Raw genomic sequence first — 19,663 nt, 5'->3', positions numbered from 1 at the left:
TTTAGCCACTAATAATTTAAACATCAATTACTATCGTAATTGATCCTCTCTGATTCAAAAAAAAAAAAAAAGTATCAAGCAGTTAGTGAATATAAATTGAGGAACTGATTTCCTGAAAGGAACAGTAGTTTTTTTCATAGGATATTGTCAAGTATCCAAGTTTACTGTATCATTAAATTAGTTCAGATGTTTTATTTTTTATTAGCAATTGCAACTGAACATATTAAAATTTAAATTCATTAAATTTAAACAGTGAATTGAGTTATTAAACAGGATCTAACGTATCTTCTATGAATTGACCAGACTAAAAGGGCGCACTACATCACACCCTTTGGATTTTGTTGCAACAAGTTAAATGGAAAAGTTGATTCTTTCAATCGTGGTAATCAATGTTATACTCCTGAAAACATATGAAATAATTTAAAGCCAGGAAGTCCGAGAACTGAGGGACGTCATGCGACAAATTTGAATTGAAAGAAGGATTTCACACGACTGGATTTGAAATAAATTGATTTTAGACCTTCATTTAGTGGAATATTTCGTTTGGCTGAGGAGTATCACAACATGGAAAAGGTTATAATTAACCCAAAAAAAAGGGTATAACTTAAAAGAAAAAAAGAGTCAAAATGGTACAAATAAAGTACTGTAAAATGTCCTAAAACTACCCTTTTACATGCTTAAAGAGCATATTTTACCTTAAAATTATAAAGACACTAGTTTATCTCAAAAGCAGGGAATGCACATTCTCAAAAGCACGCTAAGAAGGCTTTTGAAAACTTAGCTTAAAATGCTGCTCTCAAGTATCAAGAGAATCATTGTTCATGAAACAAGAAGTTCTTCTGTTTATCAAAATAAAACTAAAAACCTACTAAAATGCAAATAAAGCTCGAAGCATCCATCATTAGAATTTCAAGAACCATGAGCCATAATAGCAATGCACACAAAAATTAAAAAGTCAAGAAGCTGCCAAGACATGTTATATCTGATCCTACATGACTCTTCAACATACATGTCTCCTTGTAGATAGGACTTGAAGGGAAATGGCTTAATCACATATTAACCCCTTGTAATTAGAGTAAGTAGCAAATTACACCCAATATTCACTAAACCTATAAATTGTTCCCTATTGACTAGTAATCAAATGTATGTCTCTAGCAAAAGGATAATTGTGTCCTCATTATTAGATATTAGTGTTAGATTATCCTTTTTCTTTTTTCTCTTCTTTACCTTTTCCATCTTTTTCTTTAATATGTATAGATTTATTTCTACTCTTTCTCCGTATCAAGTATGATATACAAATTTTGAGAATAATGTACTAAATAGTTTTTTTTATGGTTTAACATATAGTATTGCTTTCTTGTAAATAATTTCTTTCAATGGATAAATATTTTTATCTTCAATTGATTATATAACATATCTAGCTATCGTAAATTGATATATGAGATGGGAAAGTGTACATTTAATAAATGTAACTTAAATAGTTCCTTTGTTTTCTTTGACGGTTTCTATTTGTGCATTAATTGTTGATAAAATGTTGACAATGCACTAGCATGCAGTAATTGTTAATAAGATGTTTAAGATGCACTAGTTGTTAGTAAAAATAGAAATTACATAAAATGCTATTACTATATATATATATATATATTAGTTTCTTATTATAATTTACGGTAGTTAAATATTCTATAGGAAAATAATTGTATATGTTTGGGTGTCAAATAAATTGTTAGTAAGCATAAAGAAAAAAGAAGACGATGAAAAAGAGAAATTATAAGTAAACTATTTATAGTAAATAATTGATTTTTAATAAATAGAAATTAATTAGAAAAAGGAAAAATTAAAAGAATTCAAAATCAATGAACATTTCAAATAAGCAGTACATTTTTAAAAAAATATATTTCACATCAATTAAAATATTTTCTAAAAAAATATAAGATTATGATCTCTACAAAATGAATCTTGTAACTACAGTCTCTCATATTTTATAATGTAATTTGTTCAATGAAATTACTTAGTTAACACTAAAAACATTATTTCATAGTATGTGTATAAAAACAAAAAAATAAATAATATGTATGCGAGGCGGGTTAGGTACCCGTGGTTCTTGCTGTGCATATGAGTAGATACTTTACTGTATTTTGATCCAGTCAAATAATATAGATCGAATACTCTATTTTTTGATTCAAATCGAATTGGATATGATAGGTTTTCAAGTAAGTGGTTATTTTTGCCTACTCTTAGCTGCAAAAAAAACCAATCATGTTTTAGTCAGCCATACAAAATGACTTTTCCTTGCATGTAATTATATCGCAACTGCTCGATTTCTGGACTTCTAAAGTATATAGATTCATTCCCGACTCCCTAAGATATTGAATCACTCGCCAGTCTTTAGGGAAGGATGCTAATATATTTACAGACCCAATGCATTCTATATTTATTGGTCAATACAAGTTGATTTAGTTGATAAGAATAAGTTATTTTCTCATAAAAGATTGGGTGTGAGGTCCTTGCACATGTGAAAACTATGTCGACGGGCAATTTGTAAGAATCCCTCTAAGTAGCGTATGATTCCAAAAACATGCCATGACCTCTCGTTGTGGCCAGAGTAAAATCCATCCAAATTTTTTCTTGAAACAAATCTATATTTATCAGGAAAGCGATTCACTTAGCAGCAATTCAAAACAATGCAACTAACACGTTACATGTTGCAAAAGAATTTTTTTTTTTAAAAAGCCAGTCGTTATTTGTCAAGCTATATATGTTTTTAGTCGACACCACATGGGGTCAAAGCCGTTATTACCCATATTGGAACTCTATATTCATATTTCCGCGGGAAAATAATACGGAATTACCCCGTACGGCAAGACTAATAATTGTAGTGTGGCTACAGGAGCTAATTCCTTTTTTTGTTATTTTTTTGTGTCCTAAGCAAATAGCAGATATTACAAGGGGATAGTGGCAGGGAATATCAAACTTTCATCATAAGATGGAAAAAAGCAACAAAGATCCTTTGGTGTGATCTCATTCTCCAATCTCCATTCCCTAAAGTATGACTTCTTTCTTTGGATTGCATTTTTCCGGACTTTTTGTAAAAAAATTACTGTAGCATTTTAATATATGTGAGATAAAAAAAGTAATTGAAAAATGTGTGCACGAAAAACGTAGCAATTTTTTCAAAAAATTGCAATCCAGTCAGATTGGAAAAGGCCTGAATTGTTCTTTGGCCAGTAAAGTCATGGCTAAAATAGAAAATTCAGAATATATTTTCTCTGGCTGGAATCAGAATGCTATTAACATTTGTTTTCACAAATATGAAATGAAAACTCCAGAAAATGAGTCACATCTTATTGCTACAACATATAGTTTCTACAGCTGAATCCACGGCCATCAGTTAAAAAATAAGACATCTTAAGATCTCTGTTTTTAATCAAAATTAAAAGTGACAGCCCAAAGGAAACGAATTGGTAAAGCGGCAAAAATAGAAACTAATGCTACTATCTAGTTCTTGAAAATACTCACACTCCAGAACTTCAAGTGTATGCTGCCCTCTTCAGCTATCAAGAACTACAAGCAAAGAGTAAAGCTACCTGTTTATCTCTTATAATTTGATGACTAAAATGTCAATTCATGGTCTATCATGGATCTTTAACAGGATATGGGGGCAAATCCTAGCAACCAGAATTCGACATTGTGGCCACAAAGCTCAAAATGGATAAGTTTGAGAATCTTTCAAAGACAAGCAAACCCATGCAGATGCAACTAAAGATGAATGTTTTGTATCACAAAAGAACTATTGATTGAAGAAGATGCAAACATGTGACAAAATATGGGAACTAAGAAATAACAGGATCACAGGAGATGATATCTCAAAGCAGACCAACAAAGAGAGAAACGTTCCGTATAATGTTCCTATTTTGTTTGATAAAACAAATGAAACAGAGACACAAGACAAAACTGAACTCTGATGTACACTGAAAAAGAAAATTCAGACCAATAATCTAATCAATCTGGCATATGGCTCAAAGCTTACCATTGAATTTGTATGGGGAAATGCATTGCATTAATCCAAGGGAAGTTAGGCCGTGCATTCACTACATGCCGAAAGCAAAGTCGAAGCATCTCAGGAGTACAGATATCAAATTCCCAAAATAGAAGTTGCCCAAGCTGACAAGGTTTACCAATATCTGAGTTTTGCAAAAGCCTAAATTTGCAATATAACAGTGAATTGGATAATTTCTCATGTAAAAGACCTAAAATTCAAAATCTTTTAGGGAAGTGTTAATTGAACTAAAAAAATTGCCATGCAACAACATTCATGACATCTCTTATTCATCAGGTCTTAATATCTATTCCCGGTGCACTGAAGTTCAAATTTGATAATCTTTTAACATAGCAACAGTATCCTCCTTTAACAACTGTCTTTGACCCTTTACAATATTTAATCTTAATATTTCCTGTTATGTGCTTCCAAAACCTCCAATGAACTTAGCAAGGATGCTTGCGTTAACTGGTTAGTATCTGAAAATATTTTCCTTTACCACTCAGAAACGATTTACTGGTAAGAATTAATCAAGGTCAACCATCTTGTTCTACCAAGATACCTAATTTATATAAAGGGATGTAAAATAACTCTCTGTGCAGGTGTATCACAAGGACAGTAATCCTCAATATGCACTTTTCCATCCCATATTCGATGAGTATGTTTAGGATATATATGGGTTTCTTGAAAGCAGAGTGAACACTGAACACCACTTCTAAATATGCAGTATTCTATGTAACAGCCATAACTATGGCGAGATGTGACCAAGTAGTTCGCTTAAAATGCAATAATCATGTATACTTAACCAATGTGAATGACCATTACAGATGTCCCATTAACCAATGAGCTGTGAATGACTTTGTTGAAAGCTCATATAAACTTGAAGTTTTTGTCCAAAGAAGGTTTAAACTTTATTAGGAACCAGTGACAAGCAACTATGGTGCAATGCATTAACCAAATCAATAGGGCAAGGAATGAAATTCCCAAACGCACACCAGAATTAATAATTCCTGCATCTAAGCTATACCCAGCTAAAAACACAGTTCCATATGGAGCTAATTATGAAAAGGACAGTACCAATCCTTCAGGAATTGGATGATGATAAATCTTGAAGCATCTATCCAACGAATGTCTAGTATCGAGTAACATCAGAACTTTGCAACTGCAGAAGAGTTAAGTGGCTTAACTCTTTCCTTTTTTTTTTTTGGGTAAGTTAAGTGGTTTACTCTTCTACTGGATCATATCCAATTACACTCATTCACTGCCCTAATGTTAACACATAGCTTCAATCGTGTAAGACAACATCTCTAACAACAAGCATAGAAAAAATCCATACCTCACTGAAATTTCTTGATCGAGAGAGATGAAATATTGGATTCTTTTTAGAATGAAGATGAAGATAATAGTGTACATATCCATCTTCTTAAAGATATTTCCAAATAACAAAACAGGTCTCTCAAGCATTTGCTGATGGCGAATTTGTGTAATCAATATACTAAGAAGCCATTGTAATCAATATACTCAGAGCTCAAGCAATGCAAAGATTACTGTTTGGTTTTATACAATGACTGGACAAAGATATCTAGGTTTTTTTTTTCTGGGGGGGGGGGGGGGGGGAAGGGAGGGATCTAAAAACGTTGCAAAGAGGATTTTTTTTTCTTTTGACAAAACAAAATAGTATCAGTGCACTCGAAAACAACAAAATCTACGAGCTGCTAAGATACGTTATATTCGATTCCTCGTGACAAAATCATATGTCTCCACATGAACACTTGTCCAAGACAACATCACCATTGCCCTACGTTACCAACCTGACTATTGATAAGTAGGAAAATGCAGGGACTGCTAAGTCGCTTCAAGCCAAAACAAGATTGAGAGGAATTAAAGACAAGCTAGTGTCTCGACATGTGGGAAAGCCAAATACCAACTGTAGACATCTCTCTTTGTATCCACCTCCACATCAGCAAGCTCCATCAAAGTCAAGTTGTTAAAATCACAAGAAATGATTTTATCAGCAAGTGATATCACAAGCGTTGTTTTCTTCTCTTTGTCATCCACAAGAAAACCAATTATATGGAATGCACATGGCTCGTCAAACGTGGGATCATATTCCTCCTTTATCATCTGTGGATACAGAGTAGTCAAAGGAGTAAGATCAACATGATACTTGAAATTCCAACGAAGACAGTCCCTCTCCAACTCCAACTCGAAAAAATCAAGCAGCATTCCATAAGGTTCGTTTGGACGAATATAAAACAGATGGCCCCCTGACTCCCCAAAATACCAATCACCTCCATGTTCCTCAAACTCTGGCGTCCTTATGGTGTACCTAAGTGGCCTAAGGCGCTCGTTACTGACGTCAAAGCACGCACTGTAATTCCATGGACTAATCCAATGAAGATCACCATTCCATAACATTCCCTTATCATAACATAAATCGTCAGTAGCCGTCTCTTCAGTATTCCTCCAAACCCCATTTTCAGAGGAATACACAGAGAATCTGTGAACCCATTCTTTAGATGAACCCACCCATATGCAAACAAGCTTGTAGTGATCAGACTTTTCAGGATCAAACACAATATTCAGATCTTTATAGTTATGTGGAGTTTCAATCATTGGAACAAGCTTAGACTCCCGAGTTGTGGGATTATAAACCGCAAATTCTTGACGATTATCGAAATTAAACACTATAGCTAATAAACCATTGCAAGAATGTAAACATGAAATGTTGCGGGGCCCGTAAAGGAAAGTATTCAAGTGAGAAACGATGTTGGCCATTGAATTTACCTCCTCCTGGCGGAACGCAATGAAACCAAAAACACGGGGAAGTTCTAACGGAAACAAAAGCACCCCGGGAGGGAAGCAGGAGGCAGTGGTAGTGGGGCGACCCCGCGAGTGGAGACGGCGGAAAGTGGGGTTGGAAATGATTGATTGCCATTGTTTGGAAACAGATTGGAAGCGAAGAAGGGATTTTGGGGGCAAACGAAGTAAAATATGAGTTACGAGATGTTCATTGTGGGCTATAACAAATGCTGCAAGCGATGAAGAGGAGGAACTCTGGCATGGGCTCTTGGGATTTTGGTCTTCTTCTTGTTGTCGAGGATGGTTCGATTTTGAGGGAGTATGGGTGGTGGAAGAGATGGGTGAAGAAGGGGAGGAGAGAAAGATTTCTATGGGTTTGAATGAGTGTTTGATGATCTGCCCTTTGGGTTTTGCGGCGGCGGAAGGAGTTTGGAAGGTGTCGCCGGGAAGCATTCTGACCAGCTACAACGTGGCCGGTGGAGTGAGGCGGTGTTTGAATGGAAAGTCACATTTATTTCTTGGGATAATTTCATAAACCTCCCCTTAGATATTTAGCTATTTCGCTTAGTTTCCTGACGTTTTAAACATTATACTTATCTCCCTTAATTAGATATTTTGGTAACCAAAACTTAAAATAGAGTGAAAATTTTAATGAATATCATAAAATGCCCTTGTCTTATAAAGTTTAATTTGTTTTTCTAAACAATTATAAAAAAAGATGGTCAAGTTCTTCATACGAATATTTGTTATTTAATAATTAACTATAACAATAAATCTTTTGTCATAATAGGCTATTTTTTATAGAACTTTATTGGGGGATACAGATTCTTTTTACGATAGATAAGAAAGTGTCTTTTTATTTTTTAAAGTTTGTGGACTACTTTTTTTAATAAAAGTTTATGGATTGGTTTAGTGATAGAACTACCATAGTTTGGTAGTGATTTTAGGCCATTTTGTTTTTAATTATTGTTAAGTTATTCTTGATTTTAATACAAAAGGGTTGCAAAAAAAAAAATGGATGATGTTAAAAGTTATCAAAAAATATTACTAGTTTAATGTTTGATTTTGATAGACACTAAGGACAACATTGATAATTTTTCTATATTTCGAATGAAATATAAGAGAAATGAATACGAAGGAAAAAGGAAAAACAATTATAAAATCCATCTTTTGTATAAACATGGCAATAGGAGACTTTTATTAAAATATTAAAGTTAGTGTTGTTATTTTAAATGGATAAGGGAGGTAGGTGAAATTTTTGAAATAGTAGGGGAGCCAATTAAAATTATCAAAAATCTCAGGGGAGGTTTTAGGCCATTTTGTTTTCAATTATTGTTGATTTATTTTTGATTTTAATACAAAAAAAGGTTGCAAAAAAAAAAGGATGATGTTAAAAGTTATCAAAAAAATATTACAAGTTTAATATTTGATTTGGATAGATACTATGGACAACATTGATAATTCTTCTATATTTTTAATGAAATATGAGAGAAATGAATGAGAAGGAAAAAGGAAAAATAATTATAAAATCCATCTTTTGTATAAACATAGCAACAAAAGATTTTTTTTTTAAAAATATTAAGGTTAGTATTGTCATTTTAAATGGGTAAAGGAGATAGTTGTAATTTTTGAAACTTTAGAAGAGTCAGGCGAAGTTATCAGAAATCTCATTTCTGAAATTATCCCTTATTTCTGTCACCATAAGAAGAGTAAATAGAGCGGATAATTAGAGAGGGCCCAGGGGCTGAATTGACTGATAATTCTCTATCTTATCACTTGATAACGATGATTGATCCCTTAAACGCAGTATCAACGATAATACCATTGCCTTATCATCTAATACTAATACATAAAGCATATTCGATAACGGATCTGACTTCCTATTTATACATTAATATTATTTGTGCATTAATACATTAAGAATAATCGACAATGAAAATGTCTTACCACTTTAAATACGTAATGCATTAAATAATAATAATAATAAATATTGCTTAATTTGCATTCAAAATTTTAAGTTAAAAATTTGTTATCAAATATATTATCCATTTTATGTGTACAACATACAAAGTAACATAACTTATCTTTTTCAATCACGTTCACACACAAACGCACACGCATAAATGCCACTTCGTAATTATTTTACCATTTTCTCTTAGGCACGGAGAGACATTTTTCTCTCTCTCAATTCCACATTAACAAATGCAACATTTATGCAATATTTTCAATTCAGTGATTGGTTAGATGAAGAATGGGTTAATCCCACTCTCAGATGCTAATGCATCATTGACAGATGTAGGACTACTGTCCTTTTGATTGATTGGACCTTTGTCCATTTACTGTAAACACTTGAATATGAAATACAAAGCTATCGTTTCGACCAAAAAAAGAAAAAAAATTCAATTCAGTGATTGGACTCAATTAGTTATCATATCAAAACTCATCCGTCTAATACTTTCACCACTTAACTTTCAAACTTTAAATTTTACATTTTAAACTTCAATGTATCAAACAAGGCCATACTCAAAACTGCTTTTTTTTTTTTCCTTGTTATTTGATACAGATAAAAGAACCCCTTGTACATTATAGTGTGAGTAATACAAGAGAAAAAAGTCACATACAGTGAAATTTGAAAACAGGATCTCCAACTCTTATTCCCTCAACCTTAACCGCTTCAAACCTTTCCACTAAACCAAGATCTCAACTAAAATTTGGAGTTATATCCTCCAATTCACGTGTGAAAATTGATGTTCTTGGACTCATGCTAATTACTCATTAGGTAATTCTCATTTCTGAGAATACAAGTCTAGAGGATACATTACAGGTTGTCAATCATAAGATTGTTATTCTATATCATAAAAGAAACTAACCACTGCAGAACATGATCATAGGAGAAACAACAGGATCAATAGGAGGTCATCTCCCAAAGTAGACTTATAAAAGAAGTGCTGCATATGGTATTACTATCTTGTTTGATCAAACTGAAAGAAACAGGGGTATAAGAGAAGAAACAACTGTGATGTACAAAATGATGGTGTATACTGATCTATTTACACTACAGAGTATCTCAAATACATCAAAAATTAAACCTGGGAATTGCTCGAAGCTTATCATTCCATAAATCAGGGCAAATGCATTGCATTAATCTAGGGAAGTTAGGCCGTGCATTCACTACATACCATAGGCAAATTCTAAGCGTCTCAAGAGTATAGATATCAAATTCCCAAAAGAGAAGTAAAGTTGCCCAAGATGACAACAATGTTTACCAATATCTGAGTTTTGCAAAAGCCTAATAAATTTGGGATTTCACAGTGAATTGGATCATTCCTCAGCTGCAAAAGACCTAAATTCAAAATTGTTTAGGACAGATTTAATTGAACTAAAAAATTGCCCTGCAACAACATTTATGACATCTCATTCATCAGGTCTTAATATCTGTTCCCGAAGCACTGAAGTTCGAATTTGATAATCTTTTAACTTAGCAACAGCATCCTCTTTTAACAAGCACCTTTGCCCTTTTCAATACTTAACATATGCTGTTATGTGCTTCCAAAACCTCCAATGAACTTAGCAAGGATGCATGTGTTAACTGGTTAGCATCTGAAAATATGTTTTCTTTACCACTCAGAAATGATTTACTGGTAAAGAATCAATCAAGATCAAATAACGCTCTGTGCCGGTGTACTAGAAGGACAGCAATCCTCAATAGGCATTTTTCCACTGCATATTCAATAAATAGAAAATTTAGGATATTGGCTTTCTTGAAAACAGAGTGAATACCAGTCCTAAATATACAGTATTCCACGCAAGGGCCATAACCATGGCGAAGTGTGTCCAAGTACTTTGCTTAAAATGCAGCAATCATGCATACTTAACCAATTTGTAACAAAAGCAGCTGCTAAAGACTTCTCCATAAGCTCATAAATTTCAAGTTTTGTCTAAAGATGGTTAAAACTTTATTAGAAACCAGTGATAAGCTACTATGATGCAATGTATTAACCAAATCAAAAGGGCATGGAATCAAATTCCTTAAATGCACACCAGAATTAGAAAAAACCTCTGCATCTAAGCTATACATGCTAAAAATACAATTCCATTGTAAGCTAATTATGATAAAGGAACAGCAATCCTTTAAGAATCAGATGCTGATAAATCTTGAAACATCTATCCAACGGATGTCTAGTATCAAGTAACATTAGTACTGACTTTGCAACTACAGAAGGGATAAGCGGCTTAACTCTTCTAGGGCATCATATCTGATTACACTCATTCACAGTTGTATAGTTTCAATCGTGCAAGATAACATCTCTAACAAGAAGCATAGGAAAAATAGACATCTCAATGATATTTCACAGCAGGCAAATCCAGTGAGCAGGAAGTCACTAACAACATATACTAAACAGACATAGACCAATTGTACACAAGCTAACATATCAATGTGCTGATAGGCTTCGCTCCATTTGTACCTTGAGACATCCCTCAAGGAATATTAAAGCTTCTCCAGCACTACTTCAGCAGCCTTTTCAACAATCATATCATCAATACCACAAGAAACGACTTTGCCATCTAGAAGCTGCTAAGACACATTATAATCGATTCCCCAGGACAATATCATACGTCTCCACAAGAACTCTTGTCAAAGACAACACCACCATTGCCCAACATTACCAACCTGACCATTGATGAGTAGGAAAATGCAGGGACTGCAAAACAAGATTGAGAGGAATTAAAGACAAGCTAGTGTCTCGACATGTTGAAAAGCGAAATCCCATCTGTAGACATCATTGTCAGGAAAACCATAATTTGTATCCAGCTCCACATCAGCAAGCTCCATCAAAGTCAAGTTGTTAAAATCACAAGAAATGATTTTTCCAGTAAGTGCTATCACAAACACTGTTGTCTTTTCTTTGTGATCCACAAGAAAACGAGTTATATAGAACGCACATGGCTTCTCAAGCTCATATTTCTCCGTTATCATCTGTGGATACAGAGTAGTCAATGGAGTAAGATCAACATGATACTTGAAATTCCAACAAAGACAGTCCCTCTCCAACTCCAACTTGAAAATATCAAACAGCGTTCCCTGAGGTTCATTTGCATGAATATAAAAGAGATGGCCCCCTGACTCCCCAAAATACCAATCATCTACATATTCCTCGCCCTCGGGCGTGTTTATGGTGTACCTAAGTGGCCTAAGGCGCTCATTGCTGACGTCAAAGCACGCACTGAAATTCCACGGACTAATCCAATGAAGATCACCATTCCATAACACACCCCGTTCATAATATAATTCGTCAGTAGCCATCTCTTCAGTATTCCTCCAAACCCCATTTTCAGAGGAATACACAGAGAATCTGTGAACCTCATTTTCATACCAAATGCAAACAAGCTTGTAGTGATCAGACTTTTCAGGATCAAACACAATATTCAGAACTTTACGGTTATGTGGAGTTTCAATCATTGGAACAAGCTTAGACTCCCGAGTAGTGGGATTATAAACCACAAATTCTACACGATTATCGAAATTAAACACTATAGCTAATAAACCATTGCAAGAATGTAAAGCTGAAATGTTGCGGGGCCCGTAAAGGAAAGTATTCAAGTGAGAAACGATGTTGGCCATTGAATTTACCTCCTCCTGGCGGAACGCAATGAAATAAAAAACACGGGGACGTTCTAACGGAAACAAAAGCACCCCGGGAGGGGAGCAGGAGGCTGTGTTAGTGGGGCAACCCCGCGAGTGGAGACGGCGGAAAGTGGGGTCGGAAATAATTGATTGCCATTGTTTGGAAACGGACTGGAAGCGAAGAAGGGATTTTGGGGGCAAGCGAAGTAAAATATGAGTTGCTAGATGTTCATTGTGGGCTATAACAAATGCGGCAAGCGATGAAGAGAAGGAATTCTCATTTTGGTCTTCTTCTTCTTCTTGTTGAGGAAGGTTTGATATCGGGGGGGTATGGGTGGTGGCGCAGGTGGGTGAAGCAGGGGAGGAGAGAAAGATTTCGATGGGTTTGAATGAGTATTTGATGACCCGCCTTTTGGGTTTTGCGGCGGTGGAGGGATTTTGGGAGGTGTCGCCGGAAAGCATTCTAACTAGCTGAAACGTCGACGGTAGAGTGCGAAATTGCAAATGTGTAGATGAAGTTGCGGAGGATAATTATTAATTAGATGATAGGGGTTAATTAAATCATAAAATAAATGCCTTATCATTTAATGCCCTAAGCAAATTCGATAATGGAAATGTCTTACCATTTAAAATACGTAATGCATTAAATAATAATAATAAATATTGCTTAATTTGTATTCAAAAATTTCATGTGTACAACACTCTCACCAAGTAACATAACTTATCTTTTTCATCATCTTCACACACAAACGCACGCACATAAATGCCACCTCTTAATTATTTTACCATTTTCTCTTAAGCACACAGAAACACTTTTCTTTCTCTCTCGTTTATGCAATATTTCAATTCAACGATTAGATTCAATTAGTTATCATACAGATATAGACTTTAACAATTAACTTTCAAACGTCAAATTTTAGATTACAAACTTCAATGTGCCAAAAAACACCATAGACTTGGATGCTGAAAGTAAGGGCCATCCAAAATCTAGTGGCAAAGTGCGATGACATAGACTTTAACAATGATTAGAGATGCCATCAAGATATTGACCTCTGAATGGCTTCACCAAATCAGAAGGGCTCCCAATGAATTTCTTGAAATGCACATCAGAGTTGTCTAAGCCATGCACAGCTAAAAACAGATATCCATAGGAAGCTTTTAACCAAATAAGAAAGGAAGAATCCTTCAGAAATTAGATGCTGATAAATCTTGAAACATTTATTCGACGAATGGATACTGTGAAGTTACAACATATCTGCCCATTTTACTGCCCTACACTAAAACATAGCTTCATCCATCTAAGATAACATTTCTACCAACAAAACAGAAGCTATCCATACCTCAATGACATTTCGAAGTAAGCAAATCGAGTGAGTATCAAGTCACTAACTGCATATACTATACAGACATAGACTAACTATACACATGCTAGCGTCTCAACATGCTGACAAGCTTCGCTCCATCTGTACTTTGTGGCATCCCTCAAGGAACAGAAAAGCAGCCCTGGCTCGACTTCAGCAATCTCTTTGACGGTCATATCATCGATGCTGTAAGAAATGACTTTGCCATCTAGTGATATCACAAGCCTTCGCTGCTTGTTTGCCTCGTCCACCAGAAAATAAGGCATATGGAAATCACACATCTTCTCATCAGCAGGATCATACCGTTGGTCCACCATCGCCGGATACAAAGTAACCAAAGGAGTAAGATCGATACAAGACATTACAACCCACTGAGAATAGTCCCTCTTCAATGAGAAAACATCAAACAGCAATGTTTGAGGATTGTTTAGCCCTATCGCATACAATTCCCCTCCTGACTCCCCAAAATAACAGACTTCATGCCAGCCATTTGACCATGGGAGATCAGGCATTTCGGGTTTCACGCACTCATTATCCAAATCAAAGCATATCGTATCATCGCCTGTTTTACAAACCCAGTGCAGATCACCATTCCACAACACTCCTCTATCAAAATGATACGGTTCGGTAAAATTAGACAATTTATCACTCCAACTTTCAACAATGCATAAAGTCTTGACCATCTCCCTCCAGATCCCAGTTTCAGATGAATACACCAAAAAACGAAATTTAGGACGATCACTATCCCCCCACGCACACACTAGTTTGTAATGATCAGATTTTGATGGGTCAAAGGCAATATTCACGTATGGATGTACATATGATAGCTTATTCGCAGGTTTGACTAGGGGAATAACCCTGTGCTGATTAGTAGTAGGATTGAAAACAATAAACTCTCGAGCAGAATAATTCATGTTGAATTCGATGCACAACAAACCATTGCATGAATGTAAGCCAAGAATTTCACCCTTAACGAAATTAGTTAAGCGGGAAAAGATGCCACCCATCGAGTTCACGTATTCTTGATCAAGAGAGATGAAATTGAGCTCCCGGATTCCGCCTATTTTGCGAAACAGGAAAAGGGCTGAAGCGGCAGTAGAAGAAGCTGCAGTAGAGGGGTATTTCCGGCAGTGAAGACGGCAAAAATCCGGGCTGGAAATAATGGATAGCCATTTCTTGGAGACAGTTTGGAATCGGATGAGTGATATTGGAGGTAAGCAGTGTAGAATGCGCAGCAGAAGATCTTGATTGTCGGCGATCAAAGTTGCTGAAGCAGAGGAGGAGCGGTGGAGATTGATTTCTCTTGGGTTTTTCATGTGTTTTATGAGTGGGAATTTTGACTTTTGGGCTGCGTAGAAAGAGCCCCGGGATGGGCCACCGCCGGCAGTGCCGGCGGCAGAATGCATTGCGAACCAGCGGTTGGAGTTGGTGTACTGTTGCTCGTTCCGTTGTTCTGTTAAGACGGTTACTGGTCCACCCGGAGGAAACAGACAAATTGAAATTTCTACTCCTTTATTTATATTTTTGAGGCACAATTTTTAATTTTATTTCTTTTATGTTTCAATGAGGTGAAATTGGCTTTCCAAATTCCTTTCCCCGGTCTCTCCAATCTATATATATAGATGTAATAGCTCCTATAATCCAAAGCAATTGATAATCCAAGAGTTAATAAATTCAGAAAACTGTCAAAAGTTCGTGTAAATAAAATTAAAATGCATAATCATTGTATGTATAGTATTTCGAATGGTTCTACTATCTGATCTTAAAGATTTATGCAGACAGCGTTTGTGAGAATGCAGAAGGGAACCTTTTGGACCAATGCGCAGTGGCTGGCTGTCAAAATTACACATATACATATGCATATATATGTGTGTCTATATGTATTGTGTGTGTATATGTATTGGACGTGTGATTGAAATGAAAGAATAAATACTCCAAAAAAATTACTTCCTCGGTTCCACTTAGATAGTATTGAACTTTTTTTTTTCAAAGTAAATCTAGCCTACTATTTTTCTAAAATAACTATACACTAATATTAGGAGTATGACTAGCCATCATAGGGGTATTCTAAAAAAATAAAAATAAATTATATTTTTCAATTAAAAAGTGGACTATAATTTGATATGGATGAAAAAAAGAAAATAAAACTATCAAAATAGGATGGAGGGAGTATCATAAGAGAGACAGTTTTTTTTTTTCATAGTTAGCAAGCCATGTCCTTTACCATCTTCAAAACAAATATAACCAAACTCAAAAACTAAAAAAAAATAAAATAAAATTCTTGTAATACTATTCAAGTTCCATCTTCCCCCTCAAATGGCTTTGCTTCTTTAAAGCATTCCGTCATTTGGACATCTTCTAAGAAGCTTTTACCAATTGCTCCGCATTATGCTGATCCAATTTAAATTTAGCAAGTTTAAGGTCTTGAATTGCTTCTTCCAATCTGTACCGTGGAAAGCTTGACACGATCAAAGCATCGACCAAGAACCAAATCTAACAAAAAATTCAAAAAAAAAAAGAAAAAAAAAAGCGTAAATAATATGCAGATATCTGAATTTATCCATATGTAATTCTTGTAGAAAAACATCGATCTATACCATTGCAGTGGTGAAAAACATCGTAGTGATCAAGAACCAAAATGATGTAAGAAGTTCAAGTCCAGATTCTCTAAACAACTCGATCAGCTTCGCTACCACTCTAATCCCAAACTTTAGTAACAAAATAAAAGGAAAGAATTTAGTTTCAATTTGACCCCAAAAAACCAAAAGAAGAAAAGCTGCAAAAAATTCATTACCACAACAACTAGCACATGTATGGAATAATGCTTCACGCCATAGGCAAAAGATTGATATGAAAGCTCAGAAACTTTGATATTTGCTATTTCATAATCATGTTGTAGCTTGGCTTTCTCCTTGCCCACCGAAAGACCTGAAGACAATCAAAATAAAACCAAGTCACTGATTCGCAAGATAGTTAGTGCATAAAGTATTCTAATCCAAACTAACCATAGCCAAAGTCTGAGGCAGAGTCCGATAGAGCCCTCAACAAAGGAGAACGCTTATCAAATGCTAGCCAGCCAAAAATAAAATGAGAGATTATTTAATCACATAAATCACCATTGCCGTCAAAACTAACATTGTACCTAAAATAAAATTGAAAGCTCAAAAAAGAAAAAAGGGAAAAGAAGCAATTAGACCTGTAATGGCAGAAGGATTAAGTCGGGCAGAAGGCTGAGAAGGGAGCCTGATCATCATACCAGAGGCGGGATTCCGGGGCAGAGGAGGAGAGAGCTGCGAAAGTGAACAAGGTTGTCAAGTACCGAAAATTTTCATTGAAGAAGTAGTAATATTTTTATATAACTTAGGAGATCGAGAGGCCCAACTCTAATTAGGAGAAGCAAGATTTTTTTTTAATTTTTTTTTATCATTTTCAACTGATTATAATTAGTCATGTAACCTGTAAGCCGCAAAGAAGGCGACGGTGACCAGCGAGTTTAGGGGTGCCACGAAAGTATTGTCGGCCATCGGGTGCTCGTGACTGCACTTGCAGTGGCAACAAAGGGGCTGAAGACGAGATAATTTGCGGAAAACCTGGCATCAGAGAGAATGGAGGCGGAAAAATAGAATGTTAGGAGGAGGGGAGAGGAGGGAAAAAGCGGCTCGAGGGGGAGGCCGACGAGGAGCAAGTGAGCAACTAGTTATGGGAGAACTGAGGAGGAAGAGATGAGAGGGGGCTAGGGTTATAAGACTTGGAAATAAACGACATAGGAAGAAGGTTGTATATATGTTGCCCAAAAATGATTAAGAAGTTTTAACTTAGCATAAATTATTTATAATCTCCTATAGTTTTATATAATGTAGATTATCCCTTTAAGGTTTTAAAATAGTTACATAATCCTCATATAGTTTTATGTAAGGTATAAAATGGACGAAATGCACAATTAGTTGCGGTGATTTTACCTAATGCACTTTAACAGCACATGTGAAAAATTGTAATCTCCATATAACCCCTAATAGTTTGTATAAATATCCATTTTACCTTCTGTGATTTTTACATTCATCCGCGTAATACTCCAATATTTTTTTACTAGTAAGAATGACAATGGGGTGGGGTTGGGATAGGGGACCCCTTCCCCGCCCCTTGCTTCGCTGTCCACTAATTCCCCCCCCTCCGCCTTGCCCCCCTTCCCTCGCTTCCCCCACCAAGCCATTCTTCCCCTGCGGGTCCTCCGACGGAGCTAATAAAAATTTGTCATATAATTTTATTATAATCAAAATTTAGTAAATAATCAAATGCTAAAATATTAACAAATCACCAAGTTATTATCCATTGTAATTTTACAATTGAAACTTATAAAAATAATCAAACAAAAACTATTTGAATACAATTCAACATGATGAAACAAATACAACTAAAGTAGTTAATTTTTCATTTTGACACAAATACAATCACTAAGTCATTATTGTGTTTTCTTTTTTGAGAAAAAAAGTGTTATTGCCTTAAGTGTAATTAGGAGTTTAGTATAGCTGTATTAGTAAATTTAGTATAACTAATAATAATTTCTATTAGTAGAGACGTATAATTATTAGTATAATTGATAATATCATTATATTACATATACTAATATATATTATATAATACATATAACTAATAATATCGTTATTATAAGTTTATAACTAATTAAATTAAATTATATATATATGTAATTATATACATATATATATTTATTAATTTTTTTAATGTGTGGCGGGACGGGGAATGGGGTGGGTACTCCCCCGCCCTCCGCCTCATTTCTAAACAAGGGGAAAAATTCCCCCCGCCCTGACCTATTAGCCCCTCGCGGGCAGCCGCTCCCATTGTCATCCCTATATACAAGGCAATTAAACCGTTTATTGATTTAGCATTTAGAAAAGGACACTACTGATATTTCAATTAACAACGGATCCGTTTGGATTAGCTGTTTTTGGGATTGTTTTTCAAAAACAATACTGTAGCATTTCGTTTTTCAAATACAAGTCCGTTTGGATTAGTTGTTTTTGGGATTGTTTTTCAAAAACTATATGAAAAACTTTTACTGTAGATGTTTTATGGATTATTTTTAGATGTATTTTTAAAACATGTTTTCGATTATTTTTATAATTTATAATTTTTATAACAATATACATTTATACATTTATAATACATTTATAAATAAATATATTTATATATTTATATACAAATATATAAATGTATTATGTTATATATAATACATAATTAAATATATTTATAAATGTATAAAAGTATATTATTATAAATGTATAAATTATAAATGAATATTATATAAATGTATAAATGTATAAATGCTTAAATTATAAATAATAAAATATAAATTTTTATATTTTTATATTTATATACATTTATGCATTTATATTACATTTATAAATATTTATAAATAAATATATTTGTATATTTATATAAAAATATATAAATCTATATAAATGTGTTATATTATATATAATACATAATATGAATATATTTATAAATATGTAAATGTATATTATTATAAATGTATAAAATATAAATGAATATTATATAAATATATGTTATAATTTATAATTTTTATATTTTTAAATTTATATACATTTATGCATTTATAATACATTTATAAATATTTATAAATAAATATATTTACATATTTATATAAAAATATATAAATGTATTATATTATATACAATACATAATATAAATATATTTATAAATGTATAAATATATATTATTATAAAATTTATAATGTAAATGTATAAATTAGAAATGAATATTATATAAATGAATATTATAATTTTTTTATTTTTATATTTA

General features: G+C 34.0%; 4 protein-coding genes across 4 annotated transcripts; all 4 read right to left on the bottom strand.

Moving 5' to 3' along the window:
• Nucleotides 1-5,917: 5,917 nt before the first annotated feature.
• LOC113694774 (F-box protein At5g07610-like) lies at nucleotides 5,918-7,291 on the bottom strand. The gene has a single exon (XM_072053791.1). It carries the CDS (start codon nucleotides 7,289-7,291, stop codon nucleotides 5,918-5,920), a length of 1,374 nt encoding a protein of 457 aa, XP_071909892.1.
• Nucleotides 7,292-11,159: 3,868 nt separating this feature from the next.
• Nucleotides 11,160-12,949, bottom strand: LOC113691974 (F-box protein At5g07610-like). Its single transcript, XM_072053970.1, has one exon. The coding sequence runs from the start codon at nucleotides 12,924-12,926 to the stop codon at nucleotides 11,565-11,567; it is 1,362 nt and encodes a 453-aa protein (XP_071910071.1). The 5' UTR covers nucleotides 12,927-12,949; the 3' UTR covers nucleotides 11,160-11,564.
• Nucleotides 12,950-13,881: 932 nt separating this feature from the next.
• Nucleotides 13,882-15,231, bottom strand: LOC113693403 (F-box protein At5g07610-like). Its single transcript, XM_027211951.1, has one exon. The coding sequence runs from the start codon at nucleotides 15,229-15,231 to the stop codon at nucleotides 13,882-13,884; it is 1,350 nt and encodes a 449-aa protein (XP_027067752.1).
• A 761-nt stretch (nucleotides 15,232-15,992) lies between these two features.
• On the bottom strand, nucleotides 15,993-17,562 carry LOC113692390 (uncharacterized). The gene is made up of 6 exons (XM_027210792.2): nucleotides 17,282-17,562; nucleotides 17,022-17,115; nucleotides 16,831-16,893; nucleotides 16,620-16,753; nucleotides 16,423-16,533; nucleotides 15,993-16,318 (listed from the first exon to the last, which is right to left on the bottom strand). The coding sequence occupies exons 1-6, from the start codon at nucleotides 17,420-17,422 to the stop codon at nucleotides 16,184-16,186; spliced, it is 678 nt and encodes a 225-aa protein (XP_027066593.1). The 5' UTR covers nucleotides 17,423-17,562; the 3' UTR covers nucleotides 15,993-16,183.
• Between the last annotated feature and the right edge of the window lie 2,101 nt (nucleotides 17,563-19,663).

The sequence above is a fragment of the Coffea arabica genome, chromosome 6c, assembly GCF_036785885.1.
Source record: "Coffea arabica cultivar ET-39 chromosome 6c, Coffea Arabica ET-39 HiFi, whole genome shotgun sequence".
NCBI classification, from domain to species: Eukaryota; Viridiplantae; Streptophyta; class Magnoliopsida; order Gentianales; family Rubiaceae; genus Coffea; species Coffea arabica.
This window is presented reverse-complemented; position numbering and strand designations above follow the sequence as displayed.

What these genes read in the sequence shown, in the direction of transcription:
- LOC113694774 (XM_072053791.1), bottom strand. Translation starts at nt 7,291, where the DNA reads ATGCTTCCCGGCGACACCTTCCAAACTCCTTCCGCCGCCGCAAAACCC.
- LOC113691974 (XM_072053970.1), bottom strand. Translation starts at nt 12,926, where the DNA reads ATGCTTTCCGGCGACACCTCCCAAAATCCCTCCACCGCCGCAAAACCC.
- LOC113693403 (XM_027211951.1), bottom strand. Translation starts at nt 15,231, where the DNA reads ATGCATTCTGCCGCCGGCACTGCCGGCGGTGGCCCATCCCGGGGCTCT.
- LOC113692390 (XM_027210792.2), bottom strand. Translation starts at nt 17,422, where the DNA reads ATGCCAGGTTTTCCGCAAATTATCTCGTCTTCAGCCCCTTTGTTGCCA. An exon ending in GCCTTCTTTGCGGCTTACAG is followed by an intron (nt 17,116 to 17,281) that starts GTTACATGACTA and finishes TCACTTTCGCAG; the next exon opens with CTCTCTCCTCCTCTGCCCCG. An exon ending in TGCCTCAGACTTTGGCTATG is followed by an intron (nt 16,754 to 16,830) that starts GTTAGTTTGGAT and finishes GATTGTCTTCAG; the next exon opens with GTCTTTCGGTGGGCAAGGAG.